The 22,921-nt window shown below is 37.2% G+C and overlaps 2 protein-coding genes across 2 annotated transcripts; one reads left to right on the top strand and one right to left on the bottom strand.

The window, feature by feature from the left end:
- Positions 1–1,254: 1,254 nt before the first annotated feature.
- On the top strand, positions 1,255–14,153 carry cep55 (centrosomal protein 55). Its single transcript, XM_023340568.1, has 12 exons — positions 1,255–1,323; positions 2,915–3,143; positions 3,222–3,329; positions 4,167–4,322; positions 7,953–8,006; positions 8,733–8,880; positions 9,197–9,342; positions 9,779–9,972; positions 10,140–10,263; positions 11,704–11,775; positions 11,934–12,059; positions 12,232–14,153. The coding sequence occupies exons 2-12, from the start codon at positions 2,955–2,957 to the stop codon at positions 12,439–12,441; spliced, it is 1,527 nt and encodes a 508-aa protein (XP_023196336.1). The 5' UTR covers positions 1,255–1,323; positions 2,915–2,954; the 3' UTR covers positions 12,442–14,153.
- Positions 14,154–15,926: 1,773 nt separating this feature from the next.
- On the bottom strand, positions 15,927–18,064 carry rbp4 (retinol binding protein 4). The gene is made up of 6 exons (XM_005804388.2): positions 17,958–18,064; positions 17,646–17,748; positions 17,425–17,561; positions 17,224–17,330; positions 16,776–16,988; positions 15,927–16,454 (listed from the first exon to the last, which is right to left on the bottom strand). The coding sequence occupies exons 1-6, from the start codon at positions 18,005–18,007 to the stop codon at positions 16,414–16,416; spliced, it is 651 nt and encodes a 216-aa protein (XP_005804445.2). The 5' UTR covers positions 18,008–18,064; the 3' UTR covers positions 15,927–16,413.
- Between the last annotated feature and the right edge of the window lie 4,857 nt (positions 18,065–22,921).

Here is a 22,921-nt window from a genome sequence, read left to right as displayed (position 1 = left end):
CTGCTTATTTCATCTTGGAGCTACTGTTTATTGACTTTAACTCATTATTTCTGTTTACTCTGACAAAGGGATGGGCTGAAACTCTTAGTGCTATTTCACCAGCATTCCTGCTTTAATCAGCTTCTATAACACAGCTGAGGTTATTAAATATACACAGTGGCGGCATGCTATTACAGGATGAAACATACCACGAGCTCCTGACCAAGTAAAAACACTTTAATTATAGAACCTTGACAAAACAAAGACTTTCAATTAAGAATGGACCCTCAATGTATTTGCTGAGACTCAGATTCTTATTTGCACAAAACAGAGTGATCCATGCCAAATACTTGAAATCCAGTTGCTTTTTTACATTTTCTTGTTTTACTTTATTTGCTAAAAGAAGAAAATCAATAAAACAGAATGAAAATGTCTATTATTTGAATTATATGGTTACGTCCTACAATAACAGTCCTACAACTGAAAATATTGCAAAGACAATAACTCAGTCCTAGTAAATAAATAAATATTGAACACATCGATGGTTTTATGGTCAACAATTAACTTACTGATTAACCCTAGCCTGCTAAAGGCACTGCCTTTAGCAACACATCTACAGTGGACGTGGACATCGGCAGAAGTCGCCTTTGGACTAGTTATATTGACTGCTGCTAGCCCCGCCCACTTAACTTGTCGATTAAAGTAGACGAATGACCTAAATATGTTGAAGAGCAGCAGCCAAATGTAAAATATTTTTACTCTAAATATAAAATTGTTATAATTGTTTAGGTAAGTAAAAGTCTAATTACATATGTGACTTACTGTCTATTTTTAATTGAGTTTTGATTTATTTATGATATTCAAATGACTGCAAAATATCCATGGAGTAAGTTATTATTATTTTATATTGAACCGAGGAACTTGTAGAGCTCTGTGTTTTCCATTTATTTGAAAGAGATGAAATTCTTTTTCTTTTTTTTAAATAAATGTTTTGGTTCTTATTCACTGGAACAGAAACACTATGACATATTTGTTATGGGTATTTAAAAGACACATAATGTTATATTTTGTGGTCACAAACACGACAAAAATGTGTTTTAAAAAAGTATGAGAAATATTTTTTTTAGAATTAGTTATATTTTCTATATAATATCTTTCACGCCGTCCAAACCTGCACACATCGGAACACCAAGAACTACACGAACATTCGCACCTGGAAACTTCATCCCGGATATGACGTCAACGCGCTGCAATTCAAATTTCAAGAAATGAAAGTGCTGTTTTAGCAACGGTCTCGTTACAGGCGGTGTGGATTACAAACGCTTCTTTTGCTCCTTTTATAAAGTAAGTTCTACATTTCTGTTATGTAGACCAATTAACATGTATCCTGTACTTTTATCTGAATATCAAAGTTAGAAATTATAAGGTCTCGGTTAAAGGAAGAAAAACGAAATGTCAAGTTATTTTTGTTTTCTACATTGTCATTTTGAAAACATTTGTAACGAAGCTTGAAATTCAGCAATATTTCAAAAGGCTTTTTACTCCAAGGTAAATTCTCTTTTAAATTGTCTGGTTTTACAAAATGTGTAATACTTGTCAGGATTGGGATGATGACGTTTCCTATTTGTTGCTACAACTTTGGGTTTTAAACGTTTTCCTGATATGTCGGTGCTTCTTTTTTCCTGTCTCTACTGCAGATAAACTCCGGTTTAGTTCAAAAGCAACAATACTTAAACTCGTCAAACACGTTCAGGAATGTCCTGCTTTAAAAAACAGGCTGAAAAAAAAACATTGCTTAAAATCTGAGAAGTTATTCTGAAAGCCCTCAAAAAGTCAATTTTACTGCTATTTTTCAGGCCAGAAACAGAGTTTAGGTTGCCTTTGACGAGGTTCACTTTAAAAACAAAGCATGTGATAACTTGTCATATCTGTGCTAGGATATCAACACTAAATATGCATTATTTTGAAATTCAGTTATGATTGTGTGTTGTATTCTTTATCAATACATTTAGCTGGGGTCATGGTGTTCAAATTACTTTTTGAATTTTGCTCTGAGGTATTTCTGCATGAATCTTGCTTTTTCCTCCCTGTGTTTGCGTCGATGTTACTCTGAATTCTTTCTACAGTTACAAAACATAGATAAACTCCTTAAACTGCCTATGGGTAGAATGCATAGACTATGTGATGGACAGAACAATTTGAAATATTGTCACGGAATACACAACAGATATCATCACATATTATTTTCCTCACTAATTACTTTCTGTTTCATAATAACAAACTCAGCTTTCAAACTCAGTTGCGGCCATAAATTACCGTTAAAGTCCTTCCGACTGCCCAGATAGTTTAATGTATTGCACCTGACCTGTTGTAACCTACTATATATATTTGATCCAACAGTCTGTCTTTTTATGATATGAAACACATTAATATTGCAATGATGATGTAAAATGAATTATTTTGTGGCTCTAATCACTACCATTTGATTTTATTTTTATTATTCTTATTCTTAATTCCAGTCCTAAAGAGTTTATTATTTTTTTATTTGCTTGAAATCTGCAGTCAAGTATTGCAAAAATATGCATTGCCCAACTTATTCTTTAAGTTAATTAAAATCTTTTAACAAGACTTTTAAATGAAACGGTACAACTTTGAAATTTTCTGAAACATCTTATAGCAAACAACTCCATTTCATACTGCAAAAAATGTTGGGCACAAAACTGCAAAGGTACAAAATGGAAACAGGGTGAATATTCACCCACACCCAAAAAGATGTCAACTATAGTCAGAATAGATCCAATAATCTGTAGCAGCTGCAGAAGGCATCGATGTTCACTACCAGTTAAATTATAATGGCTGTTCTCATTTTTTACAAATGATTAGATTGAAATCAAAGCATAATAGTGTCTTGAAGTGATTTGTCTGTTTTTTGTAGAACACTCCATCTTACACCTGTGCTATCAACAAAGGAAGCCATGGCATCTAAAGGTGCCAAAGAAACCCTTGTCTCCAAGTTGGGATTCAGATCCAACAATTCTGGCTCAAAGGCAGAGGCAGAGCTGGAGAAGGTCAGGAAGGAGAACGCCCACTTGAGGAAAAAGATTGACGAACAGGCCAAACGGCACATCAAGTCCCCTGACTCGGACAAGGGCAAGCTGCTGGAGGTAAAGGGGTTCACTGTTACTGATTTTCAAGTCCTGTTGTATTCATTTGTTTTTAAATATGTGCACTTGATTCTCCAGAGGATTCTTTCCCTCGAGACGCTCCGCGAGAGGAACAATCAGCAGCTGCTGGTTAAAGAACAAGAACTGGAAAGTCTAAGACAACAGCTGTCGGCTAAAGGAGGAGAGGTACATACACTGACAACTGTTTTCAGAATCGCATTTGTCCCATCATCCGTCATGAAGAGGCCTCTACACACCTGTACACGGAAACACACGATTAGCTCAGGCTTAAAGTCCTGCCTAAATGAGAATAAACCCACAGCAGGAGCACTCTCCAGCTTGTGACTTATTTATTTATTTTTTTCCCACCCTCTGATATTGCATTGGTGGCATGTGGGAAACTGTCAGCGAGAGGGAAGGGAGGAAAAAAAATACTGGAATTCCAATGAGGTGCCACAAACAGAGGGGGAAATCGCTTCTATCCCACTTTGACAGCAGCTCTGCAAAGTGAAGTTTAGACAACCGGCAGAAGGTGCATACCAACGTACATCGTTAGATTCTGTTCGCTTGACATTTATAAACTGTTTGTCTGTGACTGCTGTCAGTATGTATTAGCATTCATGTCATGTTGGTGTTTGACACTAGTGTAAAATCTCATTCTGCTGTTGCTTATCCTTGTGTAATATGTCTTTTATTGTGGCAGAAATGACTCTAATTTAGAGTGGTCAGAGTGGCAGCAGGCTAAGCTCACAGATGACATGCTGGTAAATGGAATGTAAGCGTTTTGCTTTGCCCAGACATTAATCATGCTTGCATCTTCCTCATTAAGTTTCATCAGCAGACACGCAAGTGGCTAATGCCACCAGACTCCCAGCTGCGCTACGTCGATTACGAGAGATGGATAATTGCACAGAAGACAGAAAAACAAATCTTTTTCCCTCTTACCACCTTCCATCGAATTATCCTTCAACAATAAGGTTAAAAAGACTTTGGTGACATACAGGCTTCTTTTTTTATATATAGGTGGTCGCGTCGCTGCAGGCCCAACTGGAGCAGCGCAGGAGAGAGGCAGAGCAGAGAGATGGGATGTTCCAGAGCTTGTCACAGGAAACGGAGAATCTGAAAAACAAGCTGGCCACAGTTTCCGCTCGTTGTCAGTCCCTGGAAAAGCAGGCCACGGTAGGCTGACCCTAATACGCTGCTACCTGTCAAGATGTTCTAATTAGTCAAGAAGAGATATCTCTTCTTGACATGATCTGGTTGCTTTTTCTGTGCAATTGAAATGATCTAGCTGATCTTTAGATTTGTGACTTTTTATATTGCATCATGGCTAGTCTGCCTGTGGAATATCGCTCATATATTTGACATTTATTATAGCAAGAATGGAAAAGATGAAATGATTAGTGGTAACGCTGATCTCTTTCAGTTTCAGTTGAGAAGTCAACAATTGATGATCCTTGGAGCATAGGAATAAAATGTAGACTTTGAGATTTTCCAGGTGTGTAGGAGTATAAAAATTGAAATGAGTGGAATAATTTGTATTTTCAAACTTTAATGTTTGTCAAAAAAAGAAAAGTCAAATGTTGAATCCTTTCATCCCTCTCTCTGCCAACCCATCTATCCCTCCATTGTTTTATTTATCTTCTTCCCATCCTTTTTTTTTTATCATCCATCCTTCCGTTGGTCAGTTTGCCCATCTATTCCTCTGGAAATCCCTCTGTACCTCCAACCATTTATCTTTTGTCATCCTTCAGCCCCTCATCCATCACTCTATTCCTCTATCTAGCTGTCCTCCTCTTCATCCAACTCTTCCTCCTTTCCACCATCTTCATGTCAGTCTGTGTCCATCTCTCCATTTGACAAATGGAGGGAGAAATTGCATTTCCAGACTTAATTCCCCATGTTGTCTTAAAGTTATATCCATCCATCCAAGCTAATTAATAATGACGGTGATTTATGATTATGACTGAAAAGCATTATTGAGTAGAAAAAAAGCTAACCTAGAACAGGGATAGTAAAATTGTCTTTGGCTAGGAAAGTAAGTGGTACTTTGATCCTTAAATCTGTCTATTCATAAAGTTTTCCCCACTATTTCTTTCATCCATTCATCTAAAGTCTGTAGTTCTGGTTTTCATGTTTAAAACATGAGCATAGTAGAAACGTTTGCTTTAAATCTGTGGAAAACTTTTAGGTCTATGCATGCTAAAAAGGACTGAGAACTCTGCAGAAAGTTCAAAGATTTTGACATGAAAAGTGATCAGTGATTGATGGATTAAAGGGCTTGTTAAGGGACTGTGGCTCTGTTTTTGTCCATCAGGTGGCAGTGTTTAATCTCAGTTTTCCTGCTGACATCACCTTCTCCCTGGAGCCTCCTCACCACTTTATCATGAAGGGTTTATTGCTCTGAAATACATCAGCTGTAATAAGCATTGTAACGGTGAAAATCAGATTTTTCAGTAGCCCCTTTATTTTTATCTGCCGTCAGCAGTGCAACTCTGCTTATGGAGGAGATAAAAGGAAATCTGTAGTAGCCACTTCTTAACTGTAGATCCAGTGCTGCTGCATTGACTCTAAAGCTGTCATCAGGATTCTTCCCTGCCCATAAGGAAGCAAAATTACATGCAGGGCTTTAAAGAATATAAAAAGATTTAGCTATATCATACAAAGAAAAATCCCAACTAATAAGCTTATTTAAAGAGGATTTCATCTCAAATGTTGCATTTTTTATCCGTTATGTTGCATGATTATGTGGATCCTTTGTATATGTTTAAGTAATTTTCTTGCTCACGGTTTAGACTATTTGCTGTACCACTGGAGCTAGAGCTGGAAGAAACATAGTTTTTAAAATGCTGCTGTTCTATATCTATAGCTATAATAAACAGAAAGCTTGCATATTTTTTTCCTCTTTTTTGCTGCTTAAAGGTCAGCAGGGCTCTTTATATCTTTGATGGAAGATGTTTGTTTCCCATCTATTAGGCCAAAGCATTAGAATGCAAAGTATGGATACGAATGAGCAGAAGTATGAGTGGCCCATTTTTAAGATGCGTTGCATAGTTTGCTTCGTTGTTCTGTTATAAGGCATCAGAAATGGCTGCTCTGTGTGAGACAGGAAGCTGCTTCAGGCCATCACCAGAGCACACAAACTAATTGAAAGCTTTAAAAACATTTGACAGCGAAAAGCTGACTTACGGAACCGTCTCTTTGTTTAATGTTAGACATGACTTCTAGCATTTGTGGTTGATGAATAAAAATCTTATTTTTGCAAGAACAGACTAGTATTTTTATTCAGAGTTTACCAGATTAATGGAAACAATGTTGGAAAAAAATTGCTCAGAACTGTACCACTCAGCTTCTACCGGGTGTAGATCCCATCACAATAGCATACATTTATGATGATCTGGAAAACATGTTTAATAAGATACTGCTAAATGTTTTTATATTTAGGTATGGATCTTCGGACTCTTGTTTAAAATGTAACTTATTTGAATCTAATGTGTTTAAATCTTACTACATGTTTCTTTGATATAGACAATGCTGCTAATATGAAAACAATCTAAACAACTACTTCTCCTGCTACAAGGAGATTCCTATATCCTTTCTTTATGTAATTTCATTAATGTAACTTTCTAGCGGCATGTCACAATTCCTTATTCTATCCCCTTGGAAAATATTCAGATCAACAAACCAAGCAATCTCTCTGCTGTTCACAGAGGACTCGGCTTATGGTTGTACATTTAGTCTTAGCAAGATAAACAAACAAGCTAATGAGGTTTACCTGGAGTTATAGGAGCCAAAAGGCTTGCCAGACATACAATCTGGAGTCCTATGCAATATGGAAAATCAGTCATTTAAATCTTTCTGAGGTCTGGATAAAGACCATGCATTGGTTTGTCAATCCCTTTATCCATTGATCACTTTGTCCTTTCGCTCATCCATCAAAAGCTGTTTTTATCTGATAATATGCAGCCCTATCTATTGGCGTGTCCATCAGTTTGTTCATACGTCTGTCTGTCCATAGGTTCATTCACCCACCTTCCAACTGTTTGTCTATTAATTATCCATTATGTTTGTTTTTTTTGTTTTGTTTTATGTCTGTTTTCCATCTACCATCCTTTTTTGGTCCATTTGTCATTCTTCCTGTCATTCAGTCATGGTTTTTTTTCCAGGTACCACATTTAAATCTTGCCCTTGGTAGATAAGTCTGCCTACAAAGTCTTTGGTATTTACATTTGGGCTAAAATGAACTGACAGAATTTGCAGTTTGAGTCCAGAAGGGTATGAAATTTTAAGATAACGAATGTATAGAGATGGAGATCAGACTCGAAGGCTTACAGCGACAGGCATGTGACATGACCAACAAGCCTCTGGGAATGGAGCCTGTACACTGCAGGGTTGGTGACCTGGTCATGTAGCCAAGACTTGGTAGCGCAGAAGAGCATAGATTTATCTCTTGCTACTCTGTTTTTCTTGCATTATTAAAAGTTGGGCTACATAATTTAAATCAGCAGGCCTGTGTGTAATTTCTGAGCCTGTGGCAGTTTTGTATCTACTTTATTTTTTCTCTGAAAAAGGAGAATCTTATTTTAAATTAACAGTGCCTGTCACTTGACAGTTATCAGAACCTGGCCAGCCTTAAAAACACACACAGAAGCTACAAGCTTTTTTTATGAATAAAACATCTTTTTTCTTTATTTTAAAGACAGCCTCAACTGAAAGTTGGTTGTGACAGCTGGATCAGATGCAACTACTGCATATTTACTAGTACTTTCTCATTTAACCTTTGCAACATCTCCCTCCTTCTCTTTTCAGAATGGGCATGTTCCTGCTGCAGAACTGGTACAGATGCAAGATCAACTCAAAGATGTGAGTCCTTTTTGTCACATCTTCATAAATTTGACATGTTAAACTTCATATTCTTTGTCATTGCATACCATAGGTACAATGAAGGTATATTGGGAAGCTTGTAAATTTTCTCAAAAAGTACACAAGTCCTTTGAGTTTTGCTGCATAAAAACAACAAACTTCAACACATTTTATTGGGATTTTATTTGAGAGAAGCACAAAGTATCAGAAAAAATTTAAAGTGGAAGGAAATTGTTTTCAAAATGTATTACAAAAACGATCCTGAAAAGTGTGGTGTGCCTTTAGTGTGTAGAATGTCTTTTAGATACAATTAGAACTATTTTGTTGTTGTTAGCAAAGTAGTATATACTTAGTCAGATTGGCTCAAGGATGTTTTTAAAACCTGCCACTAATTCTCAACTTGATTTACATCCAGGCTTTGACTAGACCAGGCATCTGTATCCTGCAGCTCTGGTGTCTGATGTAACTCTTTAGACCCAACACAGTGGATCTTAATAATTTTGGAAAAATTGAGCATTGTTTTAAAATGTGAAGTCATTAAAAAAAAGGAACATATTTGTTTCTTCCCATCAATGTCAAAAAATATTGACCTTTAAACTTCATGAACTTTTTCATTTAATCACTGGTGTTTCGTTTCTCATTAATTCATGACCTCAAGCTCAGGTTGTTATCATTACCCAGAATCCAGAGTGCTTGTCTAAAACGGTTGCAAAATCTTCCCATCAGGCTCTGGAAAAGAACCAGCAGTGGTTGGTCTATGATCAGCAGCGAGAAGTCTTTGTGCAGTCGGTCGTTGCCAGAACAATGGAGTTGGAGCAGCAACTGGAGCAGGCCAAGCAGCAACAGGAAAGCAAAGCAGAACCCAGCTCTGAGGGTAAATATACCTTACATCCTCATATATATAGAATATGGAAACATCAGGATAAATAGTATGTTCAGATACAGAAAGATGATGTAAATGTATCCTCAGTGCACATTCTTTTCAGTTGAATTTTTTTGTTTTCATTTCTGGTCAGAAATCGGTGCTCTGCTGTTGTATCAGCAATGTAATGCAATAGTTTGCTCTTAATAATTGACGGAATCTGAAAAATTTACAACAGAATTTGTCTTTAAAATTTTAGTGGAAGCTTTTTCCTCTTGAACTGGAGGCCTGATTTTTATCTCACTCCTTCTTTCCCCCCTTGTGTCAGCTTCAAACAACACTCAAGGTAAAGAGAAGGAGTCTGACCTGAAAAAGCACTACGAGACGATGCTTTTAGGTGTGCAGAAAGACCTGGAGAGCCAGAAAGATCAGACTGCCAAAGCTCTGCAGGAGTTACGTGCTCAGAAGGAACAGGTAACAATACTAATGCTGCAAACTTTCTACCTAGAGAACCTCGGTGACATGTTTACCCACACTACACAATTTAGAGGGAATTTACTTTTCTTCAAACTTAAATTTCTCATTGTCGAAATAATTTTTTGTATCAAAGATAATCTGAGTAAACGCACATCACAATTTTTTTTTATTGTTGATATAATACTACATGTTAGCAGAAGAAAGCTATCCACTATGCTCTTGTCACCATTTTTTTTCCTGCTGAAGTGTGAACAAATTCATTGACATTCCGTCCTTTGAAAAAGGCAGCTTCAGCACCGAATCAGTATGCAGCTGAATATCCAGAGTCCTTGGATTCAGACATCTTTATAATTGATCTGCAGAGCTGGATTAAAGAACTGAGTAAGACGGAAAACAAACAGCGTTTTTGAAATTTCTTTCATGGCCTCTGCAGACCTTGAAAGCTCAGGCCGACCTGCAGCAGCAGAGGGAGCAGGTCAGTCGGGTCCAGGAGGAGCGCTGCGTGCTCCAGAGGAAGTACGAGGACAAGTGCAGCGAGTTGTCAGCCTTTCTGAGGAAATACGAAGAGAGGGGCAAGGAGCTGGACGAAGCCAAGATACAGCTGCAGGCGGAACGCCTCGGCAACAGGTAAAACCTGCAGCATGCTGTGGATGTTCATGTGCTCTGAAACAACCCAAACGAAAAGGATGAAAATCACTTTAAACTTGATTCAGTTAAGTTATTAAGTAGTGTTCCCTCTTAAATTAGTGTTTTCTTTTACTGCTTAGGTCTAATATCATAACTTTTACATCTAGACAAGTGGTGCACGAGGAAAGAAAGGTATCATCCGAAAGGACAGACAGGGTGAGAGCCGACCTGGAGAAGGTGGAGAAACGACTGGATGAGGAGAAGAAGAGATCTGCTGACCTTCTGCAGCAGGTCAGACTCCTTTAGCTAAAGAAGATGCATAGAGGAATCAATTAAAACCGTTTGGACAATTACTGATTTTACATGTAAATGAGCTGAACATGCACCAAAATGTGAATACAAAAGATTCAAGTAGGTTGTTCATTTATGTAAACTACTGTATAAGACTGGATTATTAGTAGAATGTGAAGATTCTAAATGACTCATTGAAGGCTTGGCTGAAAGTTCTGATGTGGAAAAACGAATTTATTCAAGCATTGTTAAAGGTGAAAATCAGTCAAGCTTATTAGGAATCTTTTACAAGATGAGAGCAGAGAACTGTAACAAGGGCGTCCAATTTAAAGTAAAAAGCTTTAACAGACAACATGTGTTTTATACCCAAGGGCAGAAAAATGGGGGAAAATATGTAAAAGACAGACTGAGGCTAGCTCTTTGGCTCTTTGACTAGTTCCTGTAAGAAACTAGTCTATTCCACACAAAATCCGTATGCATTATAGGAAATGGACAAGACCATTACTTCAACACTGTGATGTAGTATTTACATTTTCCATCAGTTCAATCAATCATCTTTGAAGGAGAAATGCAGAGTAGTGAAGAACACAATTTTCAGTTTTTCTTCTGGTGGTACAGACTATTAGGAGGGAACTTCACTGCATTAAGAGGCCAATAAATAGAGTAATTTACAGCAGAATCATGTATCACGAAGCTAAAGATGGCACAGAGTCTTCCAGCATAATTCTTCAAGATGCATAACTAAGATAAGAATGGAGTGGCCAAAGAAGCATGTCATGTCATGGAGTGGCTGGTCACTCTCCAGATCTGAGTCCTGCAGAGGGAGCTGGAGCTTTACAGTGGCAAGCAGCAACCAGGAAACCTGAAGGAGTTTCTGGGAGGAAGACTGGGTCAAAATGTCTTCAGAGCTGTGTGAAAACCTCATGACCAGCTGCAGAAAATGTCTTAGTGCTGAGCTTGCTCACCAAGTTTGAAGCTGTGATTTGCCTGGAGATGAAATACTTATTTCATTCAGTGGCATGCAGACCATTTTAACATTTTTGGTTCACTTTAATTTTTTCATATATATATATATATATATATATATTTAAATCTCTCCACTTTTGATGCCACAACATTTGCACTGTTCAAAACATCTTCATGGGATCAAATACTTATTTATTGTACTGAAGTACTTTTCAAAATAAGAGTCTACCAAGTGTTGGGAAAAGTGAAGATATAAACAATATTAGTTAAATAATTTTACAACTGTGCACTGTTCACTATGTTTGGATATATTTTTGTGTTAATTTATCCAATATGTATTTAATTTCACATTTTACAGTTGGGCTCCTGCTCAGGCTCTCAAACTGTTTTACAATTTTCCTTCAGTGTGGTTGAAAATGATTAAATGCTCTGCAAACACAAAATTGTTCTACCTTGATAATTTGCTTTTGATAGGTAAATATGCTGCAGAAGTCTCTCATCAACCAAAATGAAGAACGAAGGAGAATTGCTGCTCTGGAACAACAGGTAGTGATTAATTGTTTAGAAAACTGTTAAAATGCATAAATTACATGACAAACAGCCATCCTTTTTTTTTTTTTTTTTTACTTTTTTTTTCTTTATAAAGACCAGAATTCTGGAACAGTTCCACTACTTTAAAAACTTTCTTTTCATTTCCTCCTAAGATCCAGCTCTCTGCCAAGGACTCTGAGAATGAAAAACTTGATCGTCAGAGCATGCAGGAGCAATTACAGAAAGTGCTGAAAGAGCTTCGCAAAGCTCGTGATCAGATTGCCAAGCTGGAGTCTGCTGTAAGTGTCTGGAGTGTATCTGTGTATTTAAATCATGCAGCAACTTTTCATTTAGTGCTGTTTTCAAACCAAGTTTATTGTCCAAAAATAAGCAGTTGCTTTATTCTTTGCAATAAAAGTTAATGGCACTCTTAAAAAAAGTAAAAATGCCATGTCTTGTTTTCAATTTCAGAAGCAGCTGAGTGCCCGCTTTTCAGAGCCCAGCTCCTATAATAATCTGGAGTTTGAGCGCCTTACTATTAACTCTCATGGCTCCACATCTCCATCTAAAGTCATCGGCCTCCTGGATGAGAGTTTCCTGGAGTGTCCAAAGTGTCAGGCTCCTTATGCAACCAGTCGCCACAGAGAACTCCTGGCCCACATTGACTACTGCTTTGCTTGAATGAGCAGACCAGATGAGTAATTCCCAACTCAGACATTGACCGAAGGGGGTAGCTAGACAGTGAGATTGGTTTTAACCAGAATTAAGATTAAATTCTGAACCAAATCTAAGTTAAAAAGGTTAGGAATGCCCAAAATACAGATCTGTTGAATTATGCAGAAAATGCGGCTCCAAATATGCCTTTTTATAATGTACTTTTTCCAAAATTTAGTGCTTTTTCTATGCAAAACTTATAGGAATATTATTTTCACTCACCAAGAGGGTTTAATGATCAGCAGCTATATTTTGTTTTGTTTTGTTTCACTGTCATAAATCCATGTACCGTAATAACTCCAGTCATACTACACTGACCCGTCCATTTCCCCTAAAATGGGGGTGGGGGTAAAATTATGACCCTTTTTATTTTAATAGTATGTCATATTTCAGACAAAATCAAGGCAAGATAAAACTATTCATTCCATCAGTTTTATTTTTAGAAAAAGAAGAGACTTTAAAGCAAACAATTTCAACATTGTTTGACACATTTAGACTTGATCACCTTTTATGTATTTATTCTGAAAAATCTTGCTCCAGTTTTTTTTTTTTTTTTTTTTTAAGTCATAGCACTGATTATTGACACAAAATTGGTGGAGGGCTTCTCTATATGTATGTTTTAGCTGATGTTTTCATTTTTTGTTCAGATTTTTATTTTTGTGTTTTATCTTGGTATTTATTCTTGGGTTTCTTAAGAGATATGGAAAGCTTCTATATATTTTCCAGTGAATTATGTGTGTTTAAGATTGCCTAATCATGAGGCATCCTCCTTCTATTTACACATGACAGTTTAAGGATCTCTGTTGTATCATGTGAATCAAACCCATATAAATGGGTCATTTTGAACTCCCAGTTTAAATACTTTTATCTCTTGGTTGCATTGTGTTGTTGATGATGGAATATCTTGTTAAGAAGAGACAGTGCAGCTGGTTTACCCTTTTGTAGTATTTATGTGAAGGACAAAATGTGTTAAATTTCTACACTCCAGCTGTTTGCTATTTTCAACTTCATTAACTGGCTATTACAATTATCAGCAAATGTCCATCTAATTAACCATATGTCTCTTACATTAGGACTGCCCTAGTGCTGCAGCAGCAAACCTGTCGAGCTCGTTTCACACACTTGGATAAACATTGCTGAACCGTGACGGTGATTTTTCTTCCTCACCTCCTAGTTTTTAGTTGCTTAAACTCAACCAGACCAGATGCATGTAGCCGCGCAGGGCTTAACCGGTCACGTTTGTCGGGTTGTCTGTGCGTTCCTCTCTACAATCACCACCTTGACTTTTCAAACCTGCAGCTCCGTCAGGCTGGAAAGAGATTGCATGACTTAATTCCTTGTGCTAAACTATTTACAGCGGGGATTACTAAAGGTCTCCTTGTTGGGAGAAAGGTGTTTATTCCTGCAGTCTTGGCGATGTGGCCACATAGATTTAAGGCAGACAGACGTTGCTGTGACTTTTGGGTCGCTTCGATTTTACTTCCACTGTTTATATTTTAGTAGGGTGCCATCTGGGAATTTTTTTTTTTTTTTTCTTTTTTACCAGGTTATGTTTTTATGTGTTCTTTAATGTATCCTGATCATGTGCTCCTGAATGGTTTTGCTGTGCTCAGTACTGTCTACAAATGTGCAATAAAGACTTAAAACTCCATCCAGAACAATCCTTCAGTGTAATTTTGTCTTAGTGCTGTAATTTTTTGTTAAACGCAACAGCAGTTCTCTTTCCTGATGAGAAATAAATTGAAAATGTTGAACTTTGCTATTTATTTATTTATTTATTTTAGCTATAATTAAGAGAAACAGTTAAATTAGTTTAATTTGGCTGTCTTATTTTACATAAATGGCAGTCTGGGTTGAGATTCACAAAACAGTTGCACTCCTGGTAAAGATGTTTGCAGAAGCTTTAATTTAAACTTTTATGGAGATTTGTTGACTCCAAGGTGCCACTTTTCTGCAGTTTTCCATCCTTCCTTACAAAGAAACTATTTTTGTTTGTCTCAAATTATTTTAACCTTCTTAACCCTAATAATAGTAGATATGGATAAGTTTAGGGGAGTGGCTGTCTTTTCTTTTTAAATCTGACTGTGACATTACAAAATATTTCTCTCCACTGAGACTTTATTGTGGACTCAAGATTTCCTTAGACAAGGTATTTTTCTTTTTAAGAGCCCCAGTTACTCAGTGTGTATTTTGTATACGATGGATGACAACTACAGTATATTACATTGATTTTGTTAAAAAAAAAAAGTAGAGGAAATATATGATTGAAAGTTAACCTGCTGTTTCATGGCGATGAAGCCTTGCTCACTGCTATATTCCATTGCCTACTTGTTGAAATGGTTTGCAGCACAGACTCTAGATAAAGCTTGATTTATGCTAAGTAATGCAGCAGACTAATGCACTAATTTAAGTTTTAATCTGATTGCAGTGCATTGAGTATGATGCATGCTGGTCATTTTAGGCCGTGCAACAAATGTTACTGAGACATCCGTCACAAGAAATCCTTGTAGCACCTTTATAAGCAGCCATGCCTTTAAAATGCTGCTGAGAAGTATGGAGGCCTGCAATGTTTCCTTTCTAATATAGATTGGATAATTTACTACTGAGAAGTAGTGAAATTAGAATTAAAGGGATGACTGTAACTGTTAGTATTTCCTCTAAAAACAATTTTCATGAAAAATATCTTGTAACTTTATTGTTCAATTTATTTTATTCTTTTATTAGAATTATGCATAGTTTTATTAGCTGACCAGCTTATTATGTGCCATTAGGGGGGGAAAATGACCATTTAAAAATCCAGAGTCCAAGCTCATTGCAAAGATGGAGCAAAGGCCAAGGACTAAATACTGTTTTTAATGGACATAAATATATTAAACTTAGAGTTTAAACTGAAGAAAGAGAAAAGAAAAACCCATTTAAAGCTAATCTGTAAAGTTGACATGTTAGGTGTGTTTCCTATAAATCAATCTACAGTGCTGATCTTAAAACAATTTGGAGTCTGTCAATCCACTGCATAAAATAAGGTTTAAAATCAGCTGCCAACCTCCTGAGCTTTTACTGTCCTAACAGGTTCATCATAACAGTAAAATGCTGCAAGACATCACAACTCTAAAATGCCATGAAAGGACCTACTGCAGCCTTTTGCTATTGCTTATTGCAAAGCATATGGCTGTCCAATCATAAACCAATGGCACAAGTTTAATTTTTGTGACAGGTAGACAAGAAGGATATCTTCTCTTTTTAAGATAAACATAAAGTCATATTAAGGTTTGGCAAAAATCATGAAATCTGGAATAATGTTGGACAAACAAGTCTAAAGTTAAAGGACAGGGAATGTTTGGCAGAAACCAAATGCAGCAATTTTCCACAACCTTGCAGCTTCCATAACTACAGATTTATTGACTATCTTCTAGAATTCAGATTGGATCATTAAAAAAATTAAACAGTCAAAAGATGTTTGAATGTTTTATATTAAAAACTGGATCAAGAAGGAAACATCAGTCAAGATTAACAAACAGATCTACTACTGAACATGTTTGCTGGATATTACAGTTTAATAAAATAAAAAGTACTTGTGCATTGTAGGAATATGTAAAAGCAAAGCCCCTTTTATGAAGTTAACATTCTGAGATATTTGGATCATACAAGATTTCCGCATGTGATAATTTATAACACTGCTTCTTCATGAGGCAATGTACTGAAAAGAAACAAAATAAGCAACAGACATTGAAGATAACACTGAAATTTAATGAGACTAAAGCTGACTATGAACAACAACAAGTGTGAAAGTTTGGAGTTTGTGATTTTTAATTTATTTCTTTAAAAAAATAAGGAAACTACTTCCTCTCGTGTGAGAGAAACTGAGGCGGTAGGGGTGAGGAGGAGATGGGATTCAATCTGAAACCAGCAGAAAGGAAGAAAGGAGCATCAAGAGAAGGGTCACTGAGGTGGCTCTGCATTTCCGCTGTTCTCGCAGAAACCTGAGAGAGAAGATAAAAACATTACGCATATTAAAGATATTCATCAAACAACCTGCACTGTATTTTTTATTTTATTTTATTTATTTTTGTCCATGACAGACTATCCAGTTGGAAATGCGTTACTCAGAATTACACTGAGTGCGCATTCATCTAATCAGTCAATGAAGATAAACACTGGTCAAAAGGTTTGAAGCAACATCCCTCGGTTAATCATTAATTTGGTCTTTAACCTTATTGAATAGCTCAAATTGCAACCTCCCTCAGATCCCTCCTTACATCTCCTCCTCCTATCGGATCAATAATGGCTGTTAATCGACTCACCGTTGTGTGTTACGCGTCGGTATTTGCCCAAAAGACACAGGTCCGTCTTTTTCTGCGTGATGATGGCCTGGTCCTCTGGCCTCAGGCCGGCTGGGTGGCGTGAGAAGACGAAAGAGTAGCTATCCAAGCATGTGCCGTCCTCGTTGAGCAGTCTGCAGGAGTAGTGGAGGGCGTAGTTGTCGTAGTCGGTGTCGATAACCCAGTGTTCGTCATCTGAAAGCAGGACGGGTTATGTGATGATTAGAATATTTGCTTCCACTTGGTAAAATGAAGATTTATCTGTCTCATTAGATTTCCACTAAAACTTGGAACATTCCATAAAGCAGTGGGCCTGAGGTCAACAATCTCCACGCTACCGCTGAATTTCAGCAGACAGCTGCGGCGCCGGGGTTGAATTTTGGGAATTTTTGCTCTCTGTCTTTCCTTTTGTGAGTCAAGTCATGCTTACTTCCTGTCTGCAGGTACGAAGCGGCTCCCCAGTATCTCATTCTGAACTTGGCAGGGTTCGGGGATTCCTCGAAGGTAGCAAACATGTGGGCACACATTTCCCAGTTGCTACAGGTCAAAGAGAGACAAAGAAAATTAAAATCCTCAGTAATCTATGCATCGAGAACAGCAAGGCCTCCAGGGGGGAAGAGGATAAACCTACTTCAGGATGATGACTCTGCCCTTCGCAGTAGCGGTCATTGAGCCATCTTCCTCAATGTTAAACTGGGCTACAACGTTGTCGAGTAAGAACAAACCCTCAGGGTCCTTTTTTCCTACAGCATACCAGGTCCCTGCATACTATTGGGAAAAATAGTTTTAGTTAAACCTTATTGGACAAATTTTACTTTATGAATGCTAATTCTTATGTTACTCACAACTCACCCTGGTTTTGTCAAAGTCCTGCTTGACCTGGAAATTCTCCACCTGGCAATCCTGCGCCCAGGACAGCGCCAGGAGGCAAAGAGCCACGACGAACCTCAGCATGCTACCTCAGAGGAAGGGGGGGGAAAATGGTCAGAAGTTAGACGCAGAAAGTTTGGAAAAGAAAAGGAGAAATATTAGTTATTTTTCCTTAAAGTTCTCAGATTAAGTTCTACATAGTCTGATGAAATTCTTCAAAAATATCTCCAAAAACCAGTTTGTGAAAATAAAAATTTGTAAGAAGAAATAGATGGTCCTTTGCTCAGTGCGTACCTTGGTGCATAAAGAAGTGACTGTCTCGCATAAAGTCCACTCTTCAACATCCTCCTGACTTTATATACAGCTGTGTTCTATTGCATAATAACATCCCGGGGTCCTGAACCACCCCTGCTCTCCCCACAGTCAGTCAGCAGCGCTACATTGGACAAACATTTGCATAACTCCTTGTTCTGGTCCAATTGATTTGCGTGTTCTGCACATTTGGTTGACCGCTCCTGAGTCCCTGTTTATGAACAATTTTCTCCTTTATCTTCTGAGAATTTTTTTTGTCTTAGTCTATAGAACAAAATGGAAGTGCACATTTGAAACATTTATTAAGTTTATAAACATTTGGTAGGGCTTGTACATAGAGTATTGCCACGGAGCAAGTTAGTGATGTTTATCCACTGTCGCTAACTGAGCAAGTAAATTCTCAGAAAATCCAGAAATCTGAGTGAAACACACACTTGTATAGAATAAGCATTTTGTTTATATTTGTCAAAGAAACTTTCCTAAGTTTCTTGAGTGCCTCATCAGCATAATTACATCAGCTGCTGCTTTATCTCCAGGTACTCTGTTTGTATGAAACAAGGCCAAAGTCCTCTCTCCTTTGATGTCATCTCATATGCTCAGGATCGTCCTAATTTCCCCTCTACAAATGCATGTTAGGGTCAAAATAGATAACAACCCAAAATAAAATCCAGTGTAACTAGTAATTGTCACATTATCTAGGACGTTTAACAGTCAAGTTATTAAACAATATCGCAAAGTATAAAATCTGTCATCCCAAAATGAAAATAGACAGAGTATGACACGAGAAGAAACACTATGAAAAATGGCAACACGCCTAAGACACGTAAGAGAAGATTAATTAGAAAGGTCTCATACATTCCTACTGTAACTCTGGAGGAGCTGCAGAGATCCACAACTCAGGTATTGGGAACCTGTTGACAACACAACAATCAGCCTTTCAATACACAAATTTGCCCTGCATACAGGAGTCACAAGATTGTTAAATTAAAGGGAAAAAAGCACAGGTATAATGAACCATGAAATGAACAAAGCAAGAAACCCATAGATTAAATTATAGAAAGAGGTGATTTTACAAATTATCGAATCAGAGGGTCAAATGTAGCTTCCAAGCTTCACTTGTTCAAAAAAAAAAAATTAAATCATGCTTTTATTCCACTTCCCAAGTTACTGTATGTTGTGTGGGTCTATCACAATATCAAAAGTATTCTACATAACAAAATCTGGAAAAGAAAAACAGACGAGGGGTGCGAATACTTTTTCAAAGCACAATACAAGCAACGCAAGGGGAATAAAGTCTCCTCTCTCCGATCCACATTGGTTTTTCAGCGCGTCCTCGTTGGCAGACCTGTTATAAACTGAGGCTGTTATTTTGCAGCGTTCACATAACCACATCTCTGAGGCCTAAAAGAGGCACAGTGGAGCCAAACATCTGTAGCTTACATAACCAAAGCTCAGGCCAGAACAAAAGAAGGGAAAACAACACTAGCTCTCCTACACATAAATATTAGCAGCTGGAATCTGACCAGGGGCAGGCGCAGCATTTCACAATCCTGAAAATTGGCAAAGGACTGAGATGCATTTCCCCTGCCAAGCTTATGTGTTTACATTTCACATTTTGAGGAGTTTTTTTTTTTTTTGGCAACAAGAGACAAGTTCTTGTTTTTAATGGGGTGTAAGATATGAGTAACTCAAGACCCCTATAAAGTTTTGGATTCAATAAAACACCTCATGGCTTATTGAACCATTTCCAGCTGAACTTTAAAGCTCTGGCAAGAGCAAGAGCAGTTATCTGCTAAAGTGAAAACTTAGCAGTTGGTAAACGGCCCTTGTGCTGCATAACTAAAGTCTATTTTAGCATGTTAGCCATTTCTCCAAGAGATTATTGTACTGGTCATGTAAAAATTTAACATGCTCAAATGCCAATGGTTTGGGTACTAGCTTTGATAAACATTTTCCATTATCCTACTGGAAGTAGCCATTGAGGATGCTGTGGCATTTAAATACCTAGTTGGTACTAAGGGGGAAAGAATATCCCTGCCAGCAGCCTGTGCTGTTGATTCAAGCCAGAACAGATCAAAATTCTCAACATACCTTCTAAATGTTTCAGCTGAAATAAATACAAATCTGATCAGGCAAAGTTTATCCCATCAGTTGGCTAATTTTGGTGAGAGTATGAATTCTAACCTTGGTTTTCTTTTCTTAGCTAACAGGAATGACTGTAGCCCATCTGCTTCAAGGTTCAACAACTTGTGCATTCAGAGATAGCATTCTTTGGACCTGCACTATTGGATCAAGTGTTCCCTTTCCACCATCTTGAACCAGTGTGCACATTATTTTCTGATGTGTGACATTAGAAAGGCAATTTCTGCCCACAGAAATGTTGCTTTCAAACCAGCTTTTGTAAACCTGGGAGATGGTTGTGCATGAAAATCTTAGAAGCTCCATAGCTTCTGAAATAGCTTTGTTTAAAGTCTCCATATTTCCTGTTCCGTTCTGATGCTGGGTTTGAATATCAGCAAGTCATCTTAACCCTGCTTTTATGTCTTAATGCACTGACCTGTCAAGATATAAGCCATATATTTGTGTTGACAAGGAAGTTACCTAACAGAGCACCATTACCTAAATTTGATCGCTAAAATGATTTCAAAACGTACAGCTAGGTTCTCTTTGGGAGTGACAAGGATGGATAAAATCAGAAATGAATACATCAGAGGAACAGCTCATGTCAGATGTCAGAGATAAAGTCCGAGAAGCCAAACTGAGATGGTTTGGACATGTACAGAGGAGAGACACTGAATACATCAGCAAAAGGATTCTGAGGATGGACCTGCCAGGAAAGAGACCTTGAAGTAGACCAAAGAGGAGATTTATGGATGGAGTGAAAGAGGACATGAAGATAGTTGGTGTGAGAGAAGAAGATGCGGAAGATAGGGTTACATGGAGATGGATGACTCACTGTGGCAACCCCTAAAGGGAAAAAGCCGAAAGGAAAAGAAGAAGAAGGAGCGTAATTAAAGTATAATTTCAAGATTGATTTCTTCTATTCAGTTCAGTTTCATCCATATAATGATTTTTTTTTAAAGAAAATACAACTCTGTGTCTTTTTCAAACCTATAGAACTCAGTCAACATCAGATCAAGTCAAATTTTATGCAACTCAACTTAATCCAGTTTAATACGGTTCATTCACGTTCAGTATGACTTTATTTACAAAGGAAAAAACAGTTCCACAAAAGATACACTTGTTCAGAAAAACACAGAGTTACTCTGAGAGGTCATAGGGCAGTATTTTGGAAAAATAAAAAAGAACCAGGAAGGGTGACCATCTGCTTCAGCTATTGAGGGGGAGAAAAGAGAGATACAAACAAATACTTGAAACTAGGCCAAAGATACAGGCTCAGTAAAAAAAAATAAAAACATTGTTAAAGCCAGGAATAAAGGAAAACAAATACATGGAAAAAAAGCTAATAGATAAATAAATAAACTAGACTTTTAGTAGCCATCTTTTTAGATGACTAGAATAGTTTGAAACCATCTAAAACATAAAAGTCTACCTGTTACAGATAGATTTAAAGATTACAGTAAAACTACAATAAACTGTACTGTGGAAAAAAATATTATCCCCATAAATCGATTACTTTAGGTTTTACTTTATTTTTTATATGACAGTCAAACAGATTGGGCCCTATGTGAAGAAAGTAATTTCCCTTAAGCCTAATAACAGATTGTACTTCCCTTATAAACAACACATGCCATCCAGTGTTTGCAAGAACTAAAGATAAGTCTTTATTTTGCTGTGAAGGTTTTCTCTGCATGATTTTTTTTTTTGCAGAATTATTTTAATTAAGTAACACTAGTGAGGTTTATAGAATATGAATGTGTTTTGAATCATTTGCTTGCTGCATAACTAAATGCGCTAAAGTCAAAGGTCTCAAAATGACATTTCGACATCCTCCTTCAGGATTTTCTGTCGGAGAGCAGAATTTATGATTCCATCTGCTGTGGGAGGTTATCCAGCTCCTGAAGGAGGAAAGCATACACCTTTCATAAAGTTCCACTTTTTTCTCCTGAGTCCAAAGATTAATTTCCCCACAGTCATGGGGATCATCAAAATGTTTTTCGCCAAATGTTAAAAAGTCAAAAACAGTCAAAGATTACTTTAATATCATAAAAACCTCAAAATTTAAATGTATCACATAAAAGTTGAGTTATATATTTGTTTAAAAAGAGATTTGGGAAAAAAAACCCACTAAGGTCAACAGTACAAACTGATGATTGCAATACAGCAGTAGTGCAATTCAATTTTAGATTTTAGCTTAAAAAGTGAAGCTGAATGAAGATATTTTATCATTTAATTATAGATAAATGATCAGATCACTAAAATGATCTTAATACTGCACAAAATCGGTCTTTGTCTTTAAGTAAGATGAAAAAAGCAGACATCATTTCTAAAACTTGCTATTTCAAATATATATATATATATATATATATATATATATATATATATATATATATATCACAGGGCTGTTTCCCTGTTTTTCCCACACTTAAGCACCAACCGGTTTCCTCATTGTGAGACTCCCTTAACTTGTTTCCACAATGCCCACACAGCAACACCTTTCACATTTCTCCCTTGATAAGATTGTCTTAATCCTCACAGCAACATCGATTAAAGAACTTCTTTTCTCGGACGATTCCAGCAGCCAACCCAACAGTGAGCTCAGTTAATAGTGATCAGCCATCTTCGTTTACGGCCTCGCTCTCAGACTCCCACATCTCTGCAAATTGGCTGGTTTGCAATCCCAGGACTGATACCTCCATGATGATTTCATTAGCACTAGAGTGGACTGCTTTCACATTGAGAGCATTATCTGCCCTGCCGTTGTGGCCGTGCATGCGATTGGTGCTGCTGACAGGACCCTATTTAGACACTTGCTCCACTGTAGC

This window comes from Xiphophorus maculatus, chromosome 10 (assembly GCF_002775205.1).
Source record: "Xiphophorus maculatus strain JP 163 A chromosome 10, X_maculatus-5.0-male, whole genome shotgun sequence".
Classification (NCBI taxonomy): domain Eukaryota; kingdom Metazoa; phylum Chordata; class Actinopteri; order Cyprinodontiformes; family Poeciliidae; genus Xiphophorus; species Xiphophorus maculatus.
Note: the sequence above shows the minus strand (reverse complement) of the source record. Positions and strands in the feature narration are given on the sequence as shown.